Here is a 19,440-nt window from a genome sequence, read left to right as displayed (position 1 = left end):
CTCTGCAGTGCTTCACTGGACCACAATCAGAAAGTAACTGCAATGGCACTCTCCCACGGAGACTGCCTCCTCCTGTCCCAGGAGGACGGGTAACATCCTGCCATAGAAATGCAAACGGGGTAAAACGCGGAACAGAAATGTTCCTGCCTCATTACAGAGCTCCGTATTTACCGGCAACTTTAGCCAGCAAGTCAACAGCTCTCATTTTCAATCTCAGTGCACTATTTCCAAACTATTTCAGGTGATTGTTTTTCTTTACATTAATAACTCATTGATCTCCATTTCTCAAGTTTGCTTTATTTTTGATTTTCAGATCTCCTCTTTCATTTTCAGGTCTCCTCAATGGCACAGAAGTCAAAAAGTGTGGAAAGATCAAGCAAAACTCCAGACAGTTTGCTGTGGAACACAATAATTAGCCATAAAAAGAAAGAAATGTCCCTTTTGCATGGGGACCGAGAGCAATCGGCAAGCGTTAAGTAGTCAAGGTCAAACTCCCCCATAGTCTTCTGTAAATATAAAGGGAAACACTACATTTGCTTAACTGCAGTGAAGGAGATTTAGATGAGACATTAAAAAACTCTTTTATAACAGTAAAGATAGTTAGTTAAGCACCAGAACAGATGGCCTAGGGAGACTGTGGAGTTGCTATCACCGAAAGTTTTCGGAACAGGTTAGAAGAACATCTGTCCGCAATATTACAGGTACAGGTAATTCTGCCTGGAGGTCTAGATAACCTCGTAGCATCCTTTCTAGACTTATTTTCTAAGATTCTGTGAAAAAGCAGACAAATTTAGGTAGAAGACTTGAGGAAGCAGAAAGCCGCAATGTACGAAGTATGTCCTACCGACTTCAATATTTACTATTTACTCGCTTTGGTTCAAACCCTCCTGGACCCATTCAGTGATTTACAGTCGCTTCCTAAACCGTCTCTGGTAAAGGCACTACTAAAACCCTGAATAACCCCCTCGTTACCCTCACTGCCTAAATACCTGCGTCTGAGAGGGAACCTGCAGCTCAGATTCCAACCGTTGAGCTGGATACCTCCACGCCGGCCTTGATTTCCTTGCTGAAACCATGGAGCTGCTGGATGGAAGTGGTGCAATGTTACCTTTACTAGAGGAATATCTGCCATAAATTGCTTCCTTTGAGTTTGGGAAGGTGACGGTGTCTGTATTCTCAGGGTCTGCCCCACCACTAATCTCTCCTGTACCAAAGGAAAAAATGGATGGCAGGTTTCATTGTTAGAGAAGTGCAACAACAGCATCGAATCGATACTCCTCTGCCACCCACCCTTAGGCACTGGCGTGCTCCAGTTCGCTCTCAGGTCCAAGCGGGTTGCAATTTTCAGTTTTAATCTATAACACTTTGAAGTTTGTAATACTCCAGCCAACAGTATACCCAGGATAAGAATGTCTAAATATTAGCACTTATACTCTGGGTTATATAATATATAATATTATATAATATATTAATTTATAGTTAATTATATATATAATTTTAGTTTTCATCCACCCCTTTCCATTAGGAGAACTTTTCAGATTTATGGGATTGCTACTGAGCCCACTGCTCATTTTGCTTACGCTCCTTTCCACACGGATGTCACATGCCGCAAGCAGCTGTAGCAACAACAGCTTTGAGTATGCTTTGTGATGGATCAGAATCCCATCGCCCAGAGCGTATTCACTTGTCAGGAGCCATTCATTTAATCACACTGGCAAAATAGGTGCTTGATCAGCTGTTGTAAGTCACGACTTACAGTTAACACCGGCTTTACACTAACACGAACGGCCCGATCTTGGGATTCAGGCGCTTAGAATTTGGAACATGCAGGTAGGAACCTACCAGGGTTTCAGAAACGAAGAGGGACCAAATCTTTACAAGGATTGAGATATCTGATTCCCATTCAGCTGCAAGACACAGGCTGCTCACGTACATCTTTATGCACTCAGTATTCTTAAGAATTTGAGTGAGTGCTCCTTAGACAGCTCTGTCCATGTGACAGAAAACGAGGGCCTGGAAGTGGAGATGGACTCGACGGTTGTTACCCATCCTTTGCGCTCACCTACAGCCGACTTCTTGTGCTGCCTGTGAAACTCGGGGAAAGGCGCTGCTTTGGATACAACAGGAGGTGGCTGGAGAGTTATCTTTGCTGCTGGAGGGATAAGCCTTTGTTCACTTAGGCTCAGAATACCTACAAGAAGATGACATTACTGAACAATTCATATACATTCCAGTATAAAAGAAAAACAATTAGTAACAATAAAGACAGAATTAAACAAAGGTAGACTCAAGTTCTTCCAATACCAAATCAGAACTAGAAAAGCAGCAGTTTTCTTTTACTGAAAGATTCTGATCTTCCAATATTTTACCTTCAAGGAAGGTGAACTTTGTCTATAAAAACTGACAAATACGTGAAACATATTGTAACGGTGCTGTTTCCGAGAAGGAATTATGTGCTTGTGCAATGGCAACGTAATACGCAGAGTAGATGAGAATTAAGTCTCATAAACCACGAGGTAATCATGAATATGGACTGACTGCTAAAATAGTCCAGGTGTCGATCTAGTTGAGATTGAATGATCAAACACCAGACATTAATCACGACCGTTTATTTTGACCACGTTATTTAGTCATACAAGAGCCCTCCATCACACACAATTCTTCTTTCCAGTAGCAACTGAACTCTGAATTCCAAGATAACTGGCTCAGGGAGGATGATGCTCAACATAACATGTCCTAAGTTAGCTACCACGTGGAGTAAGCAGTCCGAAGTTGTTCTCTACCCTTTGCAACATTTGAGATCACAATTCTTACAAGTTTTGAGGTGCCAGAAAGTTTGATTACCAGATACCTGCTGCAAACAGCAAACAACGCTGCTTACGTAGCATAAGCTACATGGTGGCAGCGGTGCCCAGGTGGGCTTCTGTGACTCACCTCTCGTTATGTCTTCTTCTAACAGGGGTAAGGCAGAATCCACGTGGTGAGAGGCAGGCAAGGCCCAAAGGCTGTTAACTGCATGACCTTTCGCTGTCTTCTGACTACGCATCTAGGAAGAAACAGCATCTTCTTTTAACAAAGCGAAATCCTGGATTTGCAAAGACATACTTTTCTACTCCCGCAATAATAAATAATAAATATAATTTCTGCTGTGAATAGTTTCATTAAGATTTAATAATGTAACAGTACAAGCACTGCTTTTACTACTTATGAACATGCTACAGTATTGTCTACTGTCATTACTTTAGTAATTTAAAATAAAGTTAATTAAATCCAATTGATGTCTTGTGACTTCTACGCAAAAATCAGTGTACTAGTTAATAAAGGAATCACCAGAAGTTTGCTCAATTTTAATGAGTATAGCGTAAACATAGCATTTCTTGACAGAACAGTCTTTAAATACATAAAACGCATACACAGGTGTCACAGTTCAACCCAGCCAGCAACTAAGCACCGCACAGCCGCTCGCTCACTCCCCCGCCATGGGAGGGGGTAGAGAATCGGAAGGGTAAAAGCGAGGAAACTCGGGGGCTGAGATAAGAACAGTTCAATAATTGAAATAAAATATAATAATAATACATTGTAATGAAAAGGAAAACAACAGAAGAGAGAGAGAGAGACAGGAACAAACCCCAGGAAAAACAAGTGATGCAACTGCTCACCACCCACCGACCGATGCCCAGCCAGTCCCCGAGCAGCGATCCCTGCGCCCCAGTTTCTATACTGGGCACGACACCCTACGGTATGGAACAGCCCTTGGGCCAGTCTGGGTTGGCTGTCCTGGCCGTGCCCTCTCCCAGCCCCTTGTGCGCCTCCTTGCTGGCAGAGCATGGGAAGCTGAAAAGTCCTTGACTCGGGATAAACACTGCTTAGCGACGACTAAAACCTCGGTGCGTTATCACGTTATTCTCATGCTAAATCCAGATCACAGCGCTATACCAGCTACCAGGAAGAACATTAACTCTGTCCCAGCCAAAACCAGGACAACAGGCAAGGTGCCAGAAAGAAAAGGAAATACTTTCAAATACGTAAATAAATTTTTGCCGGGAAGAATAGCCATGGAATTAAAATACGTGAAACTACTCACAAACGAGGGAACAGTAAGTATCACGGACTTCTGAAGTTTCGGGGTTCCTCAAGGACAGCAGGGAATGACGCAGCCGGATAACGCGATGTGGAAACGTGCCACCCTGGCTGTGCTAACGTGGGGATTAAAGCTCCCTTACCTCCCCCTTTAACCTGTGCTTGCCTGAACAAATGGAACCTGCTGGTTCCAAACGCCAGGAATTCAAGCAGTGACACACATCTCTGGGATAACGATATCGCGTGTCTTACAGTTACGCTTATTATCGCACATATAGAGCATTACACAGGGAAAAGAATATATTGCCACCTTGTATTTCAGTATTATAAATACAAAACCTCTGTGTTATCACCCAACATTTTTTTCTCTCTCCAATATGCTAAGTAACTTCAGTTTCTTTCTGACTAGGAATACACATACTATCCCACGTGCAACATGGGTTGTACTCAACTCCTAAAGAAACAGAGCGCTAGCTATTCAGGGGGTTTAAAGCATTACAGCGCATGCAGCTTCAAGGCAAGTAACACCAGGGAGATCTCTCACTTGATGATAGCGAACCACCACCAGCAGAAGATTTTATTTTCGCTCACCTGGATGATGCTAGAAAAATGAGACAATGATAAACCTAGAGAGCCACGAAAGATTCAACTTCGATAAACTCAAATGTTTTAGGAAGCAAAAGGAAAATTGAACACTAGTCTCTCAAACCTTACTGCGTCAACAGATTTTTGGAAATCTAGATAAAGGTTTCTTAGTTTTAATAACTAAACTACCTAGGGATCAGGTGTGCTCTAATATATGCTGCTCAGAACCTCCTCTGCAACTGCAGCTTCACAGGTTGTCCAGTAACTTTCGTGCTGCGTCGAGGCAACACAAGAAGGAAGCGACTAAATTTGAATGAATAGGGTAAAGAAGTGCCAAGGCACAGGTGGGACTGTGTTATCAGTCTCAAGAAGCAGAGAGGTAGTTGGGGGGGCATGCAGGGTCTTTGAGCAAAGAGGAGAGCCAGAAGGCAGATTGGACAGGGGAAAAGAGCTGGGGCAGCAGGGTTAGGAAAGAACATTGGGACGGGGTGGACAAAGAGCCAGGCAGAGAATCAATCAGGCAGAGAATCAGGCAGAGAATCAGGCAGAGAATCAGGCAGAGAATCAGGCAGAGAATCAGGCAGAGAATCAGGCAGAGAAGACCGGGATCTGTTCTGGAAGCAGTCTCGGAAGACAACTGCAAGGAACAGAGACACTGGGGCAAGACAAAAATGGGAAAAAGGGAAATTGGGGCAGACTGGGGAAAGGAAGCAAACAGCGTCATATGCAACAGGGCACATCTCCCTCACAATTGGCCTCCAGACCCCACAGCCTCGTCTTTAGTCGGCGAATAGCTGTGAAACCCAATAACAAAGCGTCGCACGCTTTTGGGGGAGCAGTTACTCCATTAGTCGAATGGTTAGAAATTCTTACCTTGGATAGAAATGTTTGAACCTTACTGTTGAGCTATATGGCAGACAACCTAATGCCAGGTGCTGGAAATTGCTTTTATTTGCTTTTTAAAAAAATATTTCATTATGAATGATAAACTACCTTAAAACAATATTAAATACATAAAATCAGAAAGCTAGGAAATCTTGATAGATCTGTGAAATGGGAATAACGGTATTTACCTCTTTTATAGAGCACCTTGGGACTTCCCTAGTTTAAAATGCTAGGTTTTAATGACTGATTATCATATTTGTGTACAGCTTTTGGTACGGTAGGATCCAGGCCATGGTTGGGATCTTGGAGCACTGTTGTGTCTTAATTAGTGAATAACATCAACTTTATAGAAAGGGATAGGCAATTCTAAAGAACGGCTTATAAACCTGATAGGGAAATGAGATAGATCAAAATAAACTATTATAATTTTTCCTCCAAATTTGTATAATAACGCTGTCCACAAGTGACATTAGGGAGACAGAAAATATAAATGCGTTACTATAATAGAGCATCTTTCAGAGAAATCTTTCAGGCACTCATTTTAGTTGTGGCCATTATGAAGCGTTATGCTTTAAGGGATCTAGACGTATGAATCTTCATGTCCTTGTGTTCCGAGAAAATAGGAATAAGCATATAACAAAGATTAACTTTATACCAGCTGGCGTGTAAGTGGCTTGATATTGAGGAAAGGGAATAATAAACCACCTTTTCTACTCGCTCTCAACCCCAGCAGTTTGTTGAGGACACAACAAAAATATATGAAAAGAAAGAAATTTAATTAAACGGTGACTCCTTTTTCAGCCTATTGCTATGGTATCAGTAAAGCAGCACTGATTTTACTATTGGTCAGTTTTATCCTAGTTCAAATCCCAGGAGTTTTTATGATAAACAGCACTATGAAACATATGTATTTCATTTGCGTTCATAGAGATGTAATAAGCTACAAAGAAAAGCGATTCACGTGTAGTGTATGAGTTCAAAAGCAGCCTAGAGGGTTTTTGTTTGTTTGTTTTTAACTGGAGATAGATATTTAATTCTTCTCTGCTCTACCCTTTCATTTCTATAAAGTCCATGGCAGGTGTCACGTTAAAATAAGGACAGATGCAACTGTAATGTAATTTAAGCTCTCGTTTACACTGCACAGTGCCACTATGATTCACTCCATCCCATAGTACAGGCAACCGAGGGGAACTGTGGGGCTGACCCAAAACAGTTGCCTACAAAAATTCCCCCCAGTTCGTACCCCCTTCTTCTGTGTTCCTTCAGCATCCCATTGCTGTGGTAGCTGCCCTCTTGAAGACTTCAGCGAGGTATCAAAGCGCGATTTGACAAAATGCTTCCATCCTTCCGTTATTTTCACTAAAATTAAGCCAACTCAATTACAACAATAAGACCTTAAAAATAATAAAAACACTAAGTACTGCAAGGAAAAGGTTTACTTTATTACCATTATTCAGTGATTTAACTGAATAACTTTAAAAAGATATTTAAAAGATTGCATCTTTTTAAAAGGTTTTCCATAGACTTCCATCTGCTTATGTCAGCGCAATTGAAAACCTTTACTCACACCTACCGCTTTTACGGCATAAACACAAAACCTAGTGAATTTAATACCACATATTGCAGAGCTGGCAGCTCCTAACCAGCATTTTAGTGTTTGTAGTGTAGACAGACCCAAACCAGCGTGGAAGCCAAGGATCCCACCCCGTACGACGCCAACCTGTAGGCACCTCACCTGCTTCCTCCCTGGCAGAGCCCAAGCAACCGTCGCTGCCACGAGGGGACTGGAACCTCACACATTTTCCTGCGTGAATAATGGCTTCTAGCAAAGCTTGTTATGAAGATTATGATTCAGCAAGTATGCTTTACCGGAGTCAGCACGCAGCCTGCTTCATCATGGGTACTTTTAAAGTACAGTTTTATAGGGCTGGAAAGGTGCACTTAATTTGCAGGGCAGACGAAAGCTTCCTTGCCTGATAATATGCTCCGAGTGTGCTGAAAAACTATTTTTTCATTTCAAGCGCTTCTGAGTGTAATTAACCTGGGACACGAGAAAAACAATTCTATTACCCTTTCTAAAGTGTTTTTCTCCTGTGGATAAACCTCTCCCACTTGATTTTTTTCTTTTTGCTTCATTTTAAATAGGGCACTTGTTGTAACACCACAGGGATTTTCCGATTAGTTCTCCATTTGTTTTCTTTTTACCTAGACAGCAATATTTAACTAGAACAACTTCTTTTTTTAAATACGTTTATAAATACGGTTTTCCCCCAGTAACAGAATAGAGACTAGTGTTAAACACAGAGAAAAGGCGAGTGCTATCATGTATCAAAACTGCAGTTTATCAGCCGGGAAGATCAGATAGATGAGATTTGGTAAGTAAATATCAGAAAAGCACAGAGCTTGATAGTAGTGGTAGAAAAGGTATGTAACAGAGTAATCTACCCTTTCGTGATTATCTTCTCCAAATTGCCATCTACCTGCATTTTTTTTATTAAGAAGTTCCTATCAAGATTTGATGCGCACAGTTCATAATCGCTATACAGGGGAGGAGGAGGCATAGCAAAATAAAATCAATGGACCCAAGGTCAGTTTTCAATACGCTCCGGAAACTGGCAGGTAGTAAAAGCTTGTAGAAGGCAAGTCTACGGGAAACTGGAACTCTGTCGAACGGCCTGTTCCACAGAGAAAATGTACTACAGAAACAAGCTCAAACCATTCCAGAGATGAAGCAGGATAGGAAGGATAGCAAGTTACCAAAGTTGATAAATCATATGTTCTTCATTGATCTCAAAAGATGACAAAAGGATACGGAAAACAGAAAATGGGCATACTGATGGCTGCTTCTTGTTTGCTTAAACAGGTAAGACAAAATGTGAGGCAAGTAGGAAGAAACTTCTGGGTAATAAAAAATGATATCATTAAGTTTTAAATTATCATTAAAAAAGCAGCTAGTAATGAGTAGAATCAACTCAATTGTAGTGCAAAAGGGAAGAAGTCTCAGGCTACCTTATGGGCAAAACAGATCAGCTAGTGCTCAGAGGTTTTCAAATGGATAAAATGCACTCCAGGATACTTAAAGAACAGTCTAAAGCAGGCTCAGAACTGCTGGTGGGAGTCCCGTAGGATGGAAAATATACTAGAATACTGGAAAAGAGCATAGTCTTTAGAAAGGGGCAAAGGATGCGTTGAGAAATTCTAGCCCTATCGGTTTAAATACAATTCTTGGAAAAATTCTTAAACAAATAACCAAACAAGCTAATTATAAACATCTGGAAAGTAACACATAAATGAGCAACTTGAACCTGTCAAGATCAAATTTGCCAGACCAATCTAATATTTTTGTACAACACGTTAGCAGGTGTTGTGAATAGGGGAGAAAAAGTACATACTACTTCTTTACTTCAGCAAGGCTTTTGAAGCTTCCCGATCATGATATCATATAAGCAAGCTAAAAAAGTAGGGTTTAGACAAACTTACTTTAAGAGAGATGCAAAGCTGCTTTGATAACTAATTCAGACAGAATTTCTGTGTCAATATGGAAGGATACGGAGAGCCTTCAATAGATCTGTCCCATAAGCGGTTACAAATCAACGGAGCCTGCTGCTCATGCGGGAGGAGGAGGCGAGTTTTGAGCAATGGGAGAAAATCAGTTCAGATTGTAAAAAAACTCAAATGGCGTAAGGGCAAAAGGCACTAAGTGATTTTTCACTCTGCTCTCAACCACAGCATCACAGAAATCATAGAAAATGTTGGTTAGAAGGGCTCCCTGTAGGGAATCGAGCCCAATCTCAAGTCTACTGCTCACATTAGATCAGGTCAGCTTTGGTTTTGTCTAGATGAGAATTACTGTAGGATTTCATTACATTTTATAGCTTTACAGCCTTACAGTCTAAACTGATGTACTTTTCTGTGTTGACTTACATGCTAAGCAGCAAAGCAAGGAAGCAGTATCAAAGAATAGTTTCATTCACACTTCCATAATCTATCAGTTTCTATTGGAAAAAAGGGTCTTGTTCTGACAATCAAGCCAAATCATCTTAGTAATAAACAGTAAATAAAGAAAGTGTTTAACTCTGGTTTCAGATAACCTAATTTTGGTCCTCCGAGTCTAAGAACCAGCACGTGGAATTCAATGCAGAAATACTGAATGCTAAGTAAAGGACAAATTCTCACCAGCGTCAGTGGAACTATTCTAAAGTCAGATGAGTCAAATTTGTAGCAGTCTCTGTAAGAGACTTAAAAGACGAACAATTTTTATGACTGGCTGTCTTATTATTCAAGAAAATTTCTGAGTAGGAAAATTGTATAGAAGATTAAAATTTGTCCTTCTTATTCTGATTTACACAGTCAGGCATTTGATCTACCTAATGATTCATACAGTTTCCTTTAGATGTAATACTAAGATATTAATACACGTTATTTCCCTCAGATTTTGTTTATCTACAGAAAAGAAGAAGTCCAATTTAAAGGGAAAGCCCAATATTAAACCTTCAATTTGGAGCAACTAGGCATCTTTAACAACAGGTCTTGTATGTTATTCTTACCTACTTTAAGCTCTTAAAGTAACCCGAGATGGCTCTGAACCGTCCATTTTCCGTGCACTTGGAAAAATCAAGCTTTGCTCCTTTGATTGCCTACTGCTAGCTCTCCCAGAAATATACCTCTATCAAAATTCTGCCGTAACAGGTGCAAGAGAGAATAGATGGAGAACTTTGGTGAATCCCACATCTGCTTTTTGAAAAAGGCAACAGAAGCAGCACAGAAGGAAGCAAGAAAGATAATTGCTGGCTTGAACTACAATACATTTTACTCGTGGGCAAAGGGCCAGCTCACACGAGGCAGAATATGCAGGACCAACTTATTGGAATTCAGGGGTGGGCCTCCACTCTTGTCCGGAGACAGCTGTAAACCAGCAGCCCATAGCATCACAATCAGGCACTGAGTTTTGTCAAGGAATGCTGATATGTACAGAAACAGCTTCAGCAGCTTCGGCTGCACCCCTACCTAGCGAAATGACAGTCAATCTCCAATTCCAGATGACAAGAACTGGATAAAAACTTAAAACAAATGGTGACCTTTCAAAAGATTAATTTGTTTACCAACAAAATGTTCTACGTTTGTCATCTGAGATGGGGGTGACCTTCACATTCTCATTTCTAGGTTGAAAGGGTGCTGACTATAGTCATCTGTTAAGTTAACTCTATCTCACCAATTATTTCCTTTTTATTTTTAGTGACAAGAAGATTTTATTAATTCACTGTGCTGGTTATTATGATTACATACCGTAATACCAACGCAACAAGCTTATTTTGAACTACTGTAGTGTAACATCGATTTGTTTAAGTCTCATTCTGCTCCCGCTGCCAAATTACGCTTTGACTGTAATTATAGCCATGTGCATAAGTTTAAGACACAATCAGGTTTTGAGGACCAAAAGACCTGTTTTTCTTCTACAACTTCTTCTAGTCACTTGAAATGAAAAGAATTGCCCTGCTTTGCCTTACTTTATAATTTTGGAAATGAATAGATAACACTTTTCAGTGATAAGCATTAGTGATTAGCATGATGCAAACACTGAATAAAGAATGAATAACGGAGGATATGATTAGAACGGTTGTGCTCAAATAAGTTAGCTTAAAAAAATCCTCACCACAACACAGAATCACTGCCACCACCATTAGAGCCACGCTATATAAGATGCAAGTCATAAAGGCTAGAAATCATCACCATATTAAATTCTACCTCATGAATAAATTAAAGGGTTCCTAAGTTTACAGTATAATATACATTTATAAGAAAACAAGGACCAAAAAGTGCCAGTATAATTCTATAAAAGAACAGCAGTCCTATGAAAATGAAAGGTATAGTTGTGAATCTTTCCTACATTGCAGCAGTTCGTCAGAATTATTTTTGCTGCAGTTCAGATTACTATTTGTTTTGCTAGATACTCCATGGGAAGTATACATATTTAATAATTATCTACTCATCGTTTTTCATTTGTTATCCAGATATAAGCTACAAAATAAAGTGATGCCCACTTGGCCCATGGTGTTTCAAATGGCATTACAGTCCTCATTTTAAAAGAACTACAGAACTTTACAGAGGATGAAGCATTAGTGCTTATCAGACCCCAAAAAGTACAAAAGGGCAATAGTTAATTGTTCTTAGTCTCCGTCATAAAATCCAGCGTCAGCAACTTTATAATAGCAAAAGAGCAAGAAAAGACGACATTTTTCATGAAACAATGAGATCCTTACTAATAATTTTTCAAACTACTCAAATAGCAGGATAATAAAAAGTCCGTGTAGATTTGTGCTTGACCTATCTCATCACCTCAAAACCAGTGTGTTTTTAATCTCATCACATTTTAAATGCTCAGGTCTCCTTGAAAACTCAGATGCTGACAACTCTTGGAAAAAACCTGAATGCAGTTAACCAAGCAATTAGTTTTTAATTTACTTCAATGAGAGTCCTTCTGCCATTGATTTTTTTGGGAGATCATCTTTGAACTTACGTACATATGTAGGGCATGTACACGGGTATACGCGCGTGTGTGTGTGCCCGCATGTGTGCGTACAAATATTGCCCTCTAATGGCTAATTAGTAAAAACGGGGTAGGTAGCACCTAACTTAGTTCTTGAGGCTACGTTAATTGATTTTTTTTCAAAACTAAAGACCATATAATTTTAGACCTGCAACTACACATCGATTTATTTTAGTTATTATTGGCGATCTACAACTATCATTCCTCTAAGTGCTAGTATAGATCACATTTAACAAAAATGCCTTGATTCACAATCTCAGTAGTGGATTCTGCAAATCTAATTGCAAAATTTTACCCCCAGTGAAGCCAGAACATTTCAAAACACAGATTGTGTCATGGGATTCAAAAACTTCTAAGAAGCATTTACTTCAGTAAATGCTGTAGAATAAATTAGAGATAGGAAATACCTACGTGTTTTTTCAGCCCATCTCCCTGTCACAAACTGTTCCTTAGCAACTGTAAATATGTATCAGAGAGCTTGACTAATTTTCACTAAATGTTTGTAATTTAAGTTTTCTCTGATCAGTATATGTTTCAGTAAGAGTGGTAAAACACATGGCGCTCTGCAGTAGTATAATATTCCTCTCTGTGAGTGTTTTAGAGTGGTTCTAAAAAGCTATTAGCCATGATGCTTTTTCCTAATTAACTCTATATCACAGGGTTAGACAAATCACCTCTTAGTCTGGGCAACAGCTTTCAAAAATAATTTTTTATAAGTGGCAGCTTACAGCTGTGCCATTCACAGATTCTGTTTATGTTGTTTAAAAGCAAATACCCTAGAATGTCTCTTACAGCACTGGGCTTGCTGCATAATGCTTCTATTACATAAATTAAATTGTAGAAGAGCATCCTTGTGTGAGACTATTGGGCATATTCTTTCATGTGGACCACAGTGCTGCGCTAAATTTGTGAATATAATTGATCTTTAGAGGGATGCCTGTGCCTATTAAATTTTTTTAAAAGCATACTTTGCAGAAAATGTCATCTTCATGTTCGTTCGTTTATTTAAGAGGAACAGCGGTTGCAGAACACAAATTTGGAAGAACCAAAACTTAATTTTACACAGTTTGAACATTCTCAGACCAGAAAGAGTGGAGAAGGGTGATCTGATGGATACTCGTCAGGATACTCTTAGGACAGTGTTGTGGAAGTGCTCAGTCTCAGCTTTGGTGGATACTTGTTTTGTACCGAAGGAAACAGCTTGACTAGAGGTAAAAGAAAGGCTGTGCTTCAGAATACCTTGTAGCTTGACAGTGAGGACACTTGGGATCTACAAGGCATGGAAATATCTCCATATGGAAAGGAAGGATCTGAATCTGTCCCTCACGTTCCAAAGTAAGTGCTCCCAGCATGGAGCTAAGAAGTAGAACTCGACATTCCCTCACAAACCACGTCAGAAAAATAAGATGTAAACGACACCTAAAATCAGGCAGTCACTCTAGGATTCTGACTCTCTTTCAGTATAACCCCTATTTTTTTTATTCAGTGACACTTGATTTCTGGTCAGCATCAGCAATCATGTGGCGGGATTGCTTTTTTTTTTTTTTAAAGTCAATTAAAAAGAACATCAAAACAAAGTACAAGCATTTTCCACTCATTCCTAACAATCCCGTTACCATTTGAAAACAGAACGCATTCCTGTCTTTTTAAGAAATGGCCATAGAATGAACAACTGAAAGCCCATTCTTGTCAGCAAAGCCCCTTTTACTTCTTCCTTGATTTTTGGGTCGCACCCTGAACTCCGCAAGCTCCAGTTTGCTTATCTTCACCCCCTGATTTCACTGACATTGCTTACCACGCACATTCCCATGTATACTTTTATTTTTTGTCTTGCTACCTAAACTTGTTATGCTACAGGCTTGTTTTCCCCAGTATTGTGACTCAAAATGTTTTGATCGTTACATATCAATATCAAAAACTAGGAAATTATAAGGTACTTAAACTTTTCATTTAGGTCTGATAAGTATTAACTTTAATAAGTGAGAAGTAGCACATCTAAGTTCATAGGATAAGTTACTTACAGGAGCAGATTTTTTCTTATTTATAAGTGGCAGCCTGGTGTCATAGTTCTGTTGCTTTAAAACAGCTTTATTATTGACGTTCTCTGGGTCAAGCATAATTTTCATATCCATTTCCAGCTGCCGCTGAAATATATAATATACATAGTCTTAAAATAGCTGCACTAGGACAGAAGCATTTATAAGCAGGAACTGGCTAACATGTTCATAAATTTGCAAAATAATTATAAAAATTCATATATGTGTTATCTGCATGGAATGGATTCAACTATTTTAAATAATAATAATTTTTATTAGCAAATCCTGATGGACAGAAAAAGACTTTTAAAGTTTCCTCTTGTTATAAGAAGTATCTAAAGCACATACTTTTTCTGTAAAAGCCAGAAGTGATGCCATATATTTTTACTAGAGTAGAAGTTTCTTAAGTTGAAGACGTTTTGGCTCATCTTAATGCACGTGCTTTAGTTCAACCTGGATCTGTATCGAGCGTAGTAGTATCTCCCAATACTTCCACTGCAATAACATTGCTAACGGGACTCTGCGTCCAACAGGGTTTATTTACCAACCAGTGCCGAATAAGGAAGAATCCTGAAATGGCAGAAACGAATGTATCACCAGGGAAGTCAACAGAGCCAAGGTAATTCCGAGGAGCTGGGGGCCTGGCAGTGTATGTGCTTAATTCCCATTACATGGATAGGGGAACACAAAAAGCTCCCTTGCATAGTAAGATCCAACTAAACATATTTGTACACGAGAACTCTCTGCTGATACCTCTATTGCGTAAATGTGAAAATTAAGGTATGAGAATTCTATTTTTTGACACACAAAATATGCCATAAAAAGTCTAAGAATAATAGTTCAAATATACCTCTAATGAAACAATTGTATTACCTTGTGAAAGCACTAAAAACGGTTTAATTTATTTATCTGCACAATATATTCTCTTCTTTTGATAGTAATTACAAGCAGATGTATCAATGAGACACTAATTTAGATTTGGGTTTATAAGAACAAAAGTTATTATCCAAGCCAATTACTCTTTTACCCACATGGCTGCACAGAGACAGAAAGTTCAATTTTCACCTCATCAGTGATTTTGTGGTATTTATTTTATTACTATAACACACCGTTGTACAGAAAGGAAACTGCTTGTGCTATTAAACAAGAATTGGGGGAAAATTGAGTACCTTCTCAATTAAAATAGGAGATGACTCACAATGCAGACTCCCCACTCAGCCTGACAGTGAAATGATCGATGCTGGAGTGGCAGATTCCACACAGGATAACAAGAATTGAAATGCTTAATAATAAAACCTGATAAAAGTTACTTTTTCAGCTTAGATGTATGGCAAGTGACAATTCTACATTTGCGGGAGCTGGAGCAGATGGTATCATGGGTCTCTTCCATCTATATTATCCATCCATCTATACTAGCCAAGGTCTTAAATTTAAGCTATCTTGATGCAGAATAAGAAAAAGATGAGAATAGCAGGGCAAATAGTGCGTTATTACTAATATAATGCTCAATGAGAATGAGAATTATTGTTCTCAATTATTAACATGGAGTATACTGAAGTATACAGAACAGGGTGACACGTTCACTACAGTTAAATAGTTCAAATCTTGTTCTACTTCAACACAAAAGTCACATCGCAGTAGAGGACATTTTTACCATGTAGTAAGCAAACAAATCTGATTCACTGTGTAATTCTGTTTTGCAGATGCATGTGGTGCACGGTTTCTAATAAAGTCCAATTCCTTTATGAATGGACTACATTATATTCATCTTTGAAACAATCTGTATTATTGGTAACTAAACCACTTTTCACGTCTAGCTATTTATGTTATTTGCATATTCTAGAGCCCCCTAGAAACATCTTTCCATTTACATCTTTAGCTCTGTTAATGATGAGAGAATGTGAACTTCTGCTGTGTATTCAGAATGTCGCAGTATCAACAAAAGTATCAACTTTTAGGCAAAACAAACAAACACAAACCCAAACAACAAAGCTGCACAAGTATCGGTTCAGGTGTTTTCAATTAAGCTTTTTTTTTTTTTTAATTTGAACTTATACACTTACCAGTTATGGATAACAACGTCTTTTCAGCCACTGCAATACAGAGGCTTTACAGTTACTGCATGAGGAAGACACCTCTTTATGGTTCTCAAGCTTTATTAGAAGAAATCCAATTACAACGCATGGGGGGCGGGGGAAGAGGGGGGGACAGTGCTTCACAATTCCCCTGTGAGCTAGATTTGCAGAGTCTTATCCGGCTGCTGCTATGACTCCGAAACACTGTATGTGTGAGTAAACAATAATTCTAAGCCTATTCTGACACCTGTGGGCAAGCTATTTCCCATATGATAAGTATTTTAGCAATGCGTATGTGAAAATAGCACCTGTGCTTATTTGACTCCAACCTTGGTTTATCCTAACTGCTACAAGCACCAAACTTCTGCTCCATTTCTATTCTTGCACAGCGTACTATGGACTGCAAAGCACAAAAATATTATTGCGTTAATCGTTAGTTTCTCTCAGAACCCCTATGAGTTGAAGCGTTGATTTCTTCGAGCCTATGTACCCAGAAATCCTGCCTGCAAACAGACAACTATTCAGTTCACTAATATTTCTTTTGAGTGGAAAGGAATTTTGAAAACCACCAAAGTATGGTTAAAGAAACCAGGACTGTTTATAGCTACAAGTAAGGAAAAGACAGGAAGTAAGGAATTGTAGGTGATAATTTCCTGGCTGGATTTCACAACTATTTAATAATAAAAGCTTTTTATGTTGGCATGCCAGGCATGTAGAACAGCTGGCAAAACAGCACTGCTTGCCATTTTCTGTATAATAGGAAATTAGGGCTAGCTTATGTGTCACTGGATATGCATTTCTAAGCAGATGCCATAGGTATCAGAAATGCAAAGACAGAGAAAGTCAAGGCAGGACAGAGCACGTGCTCCACTGTAAATTAAGCTCATTGGTGCACATGAAGAGTTGAAAGACCATAGATAATACAGAGTTTACAGAGCAGCTGAACTCTGATAATTTTTTTTCTCACAATATAAGCGTATTGACATAGGGCAGGGTTGGAATACTGTCTGGAAAAAAAAAATCAGAGATCTTCATTGCACCTTATCCATCATTCAAGAGTAAGCAATATTTTAATACTACTTTATATTGGGACCTCTTTTACAGAGATAATCAGCAATATAAGTGTTAGGCTGCTCATTCTGGTTATACCATTTCACCTAGCTTCAATCCCCAGCTTCTGGTAATAGCCTTAGAACTACAGAGAGCCTCTTCTTAAGGTTTTCTCTCAACTCAATGCTCCCTTGAATTTCGACAGTAATGACCCAAAACTGTGACAACAGGTATTTTTCAATTCAACTAATTATCTTCATTAGTTTTTAAAATATATTTGAGGAGACCACCTTGAGCCCACCGGTCAAAATTCAGAGCTTAGAATAAAAAATCAAAAACACTTCAGATACAAAGATTTTAAGAAGGTTTTAAATGATCTTACAAGGATTTCATTTATAAGAAATAGTGAAAAATCAAATTTCAAGGAGAAAAACCGTATTTGTCATAGAGGTGACTACCCTATACATGAGCAGAAGTCTTTCCCACAATTTGCCATATCTTTTATGCAAAAACAAAGAGAACCACTTCTAGTCTCAAACAACAAGCATTTATATCTGTGTTCATGCTATTCCAATACACAGTTCCATTTATTTTGGATGCGTTACTTGCAGAATCACAGTTAAGCATATGGTATTTGCAGGGCTGGGACCTTAAAGCTGAACAAACACCTAGTTTCAGAACTCTTTAACAATATACTTGGGGGGGTGTGGAATAAAGAATGGAAGGCTCGTGGATGCACCCATGATACTGTAGTCCTTCCCAACTTAGATTTTACCTGGACTGTGAGGCTGGGAGAAGGCTCCTATCTCTCAGCCCGCTTATCCTACTGAGAATTTTTTTAACACATTCAGTCATAGATGGTATAATATCAAAAACTGAATCCATGTGGAGTCAGAACATAACGTTATGGGATCAACTGGTAACCTACAAGACACCAGCCTACTCATTTAATGGGGTCTCTGGCAGAATTAGTAGTATGTTATTTCAGACCTGGGAACCTTGAGAAGCGCGTAGTGCTGATTTGCTGTATTCCTGGACAGTCACGGGCTCAACAGGTACTCGCGGTAAAATAAGCTGTTTCTGGGAAGCACCAAAATGAAGCCCCCTGATTTATAAAGAAACAAACAGTGAAGTTTTTAAAAATTACTTTGATTTTACCTATTAAAGCCATACTGCTCCCATCTGGTTGAATTTGAAAGACTATATTTTTATTTAAATTTGTGTTTAGCAAAAAAAAAAAAATCACAGGAGTTAGCAGAAGGTTGCTGTAGCTACTTAGAAATACATTTACTTTTGTATTTTTTTTTTAACTTAAACAAAATAAAACCAAAATGCAAATGACCAAAATAACCTAATCTGGGCCAATATTCCCATTTGCTTTACAAGGTTCTGATACCAGAGGTTTTTCTGCCTTGCTGCTTGCATTGTCTCTGCGATAAAACAGCTGTTTCACTTACCATTTAGGGGGCTCTTTTGAATGTACTTCTTTATTATCAGCAGAAGAAATAGTTAACGCTTGTATGTCTATAGCATTTAAGTAATTTTCAGCATGTTTCTGTTAGAGGGAAAAAATAATGTTTAGACTATTACAAAGGCATGAGGGATATTGAATTTATTTAACTCAGTTAATTTAGCAATCCAGATCTTCACTTGACTGAAAACTTGATAGGGTTTGTGCTTCTGTTGGACTAAATCTGGTTTTGGCTAATGGTATGAGGCACAAGATCAGTTAATTCTGATGACCCAAAAGAGGAATCCATCATTCTGAACTCTGACATCGGATGAATCCCATCATTTGCTAATCAGAAAGGGATCTTGCAGGAGGACAAATACACGGCCCCATGTACTCTAAGTGAATTACTGACAGAGATCTCAAAAACCGAATCGTCTTCTGGATCTGCTCCATTTTACTTACTCTCAGCCCAAGTTCAGTTCTTTCAATTGCTGTTTTGAAGTCACTAATATCCACAGCTTTTATATTTCCTTTTGAGTGGATATTCTTCACTTTAACTTTAAGCTTGTGAAGGTCTTCTTGACCCTAAAAAGCAAGTTATGACAAAAATCATACCTATAACCAAAACCCATAGGATTACGTAGCAGGATTTAATCCAAATTAAATGCTTCCTAAATGCAGGAAAGAAATACATGCGACTTGCCATACTTCTGTACTTTTATAAATAAG

The 19,440-nt window shown here is 38.8% G+C and overlaps 1 protein-coding gene across 1 annotated transcript in view; it reads right to left on the bottom strand.

Annotated features, from left to right (window-relative positions):
• Positions 1-19,440, bottom strand: part of IQCH (IQ motif containing H) — a 71,681-nt gene that overhangs the window by 51,494 nt on the left and 747 nt on the right. The window contains exons 2-8 of the mRNA XM_087745458.1: positions 19,174-19,296; positions 18,716-18,813; positions 18,249-18,363; positions 14,119-14,241; positions 2,935-3,046; positions 2,063-2,191; positions 990-1,204 (exon numbers count right to left, since the gene is read on the bottom strand). Of these exons, the coding sequence (XP_087601584.1) occupies positions 990-1,204; positions 2,063-2,191; positions 2,935-3,046; positions 14,119-14,241; positions 18,249-18,363; positions 18,716-18,813; positions 19,174-19,296 (915 nt within the window). The remainder of the gene's footprint in view (positions 1-989; positions 1,205-2,062; positions 2,192-2,934; positions 3,047-14,118; positions 14,242-18,248; positions 18,364-18,715; positions 18,814-19,173; positions 19,297-19,440) is intronic.

This window comes from Nipponia nippon, unplaced genomic scaffold, assembly GCF_047370975.1.
Source record: "Nipponia nippon isolate SJK-2023a ecotype South Korea unplaced genomic scaffold, ASM4737097v1 scaffold_9, whole genome shotgun sequence".
Lineage (NCBI taxonomy): Eukaryota > Metazoa > Chordata > Aves > Pelecaniformes > Threskiornithidae > Nipponia > Nipponia nippon.
The sequence above is the reverse complement of the archived record's forward strand: the minus strand, read 5'-3'. Positions and strand labels throughout refer to the sequence as shown.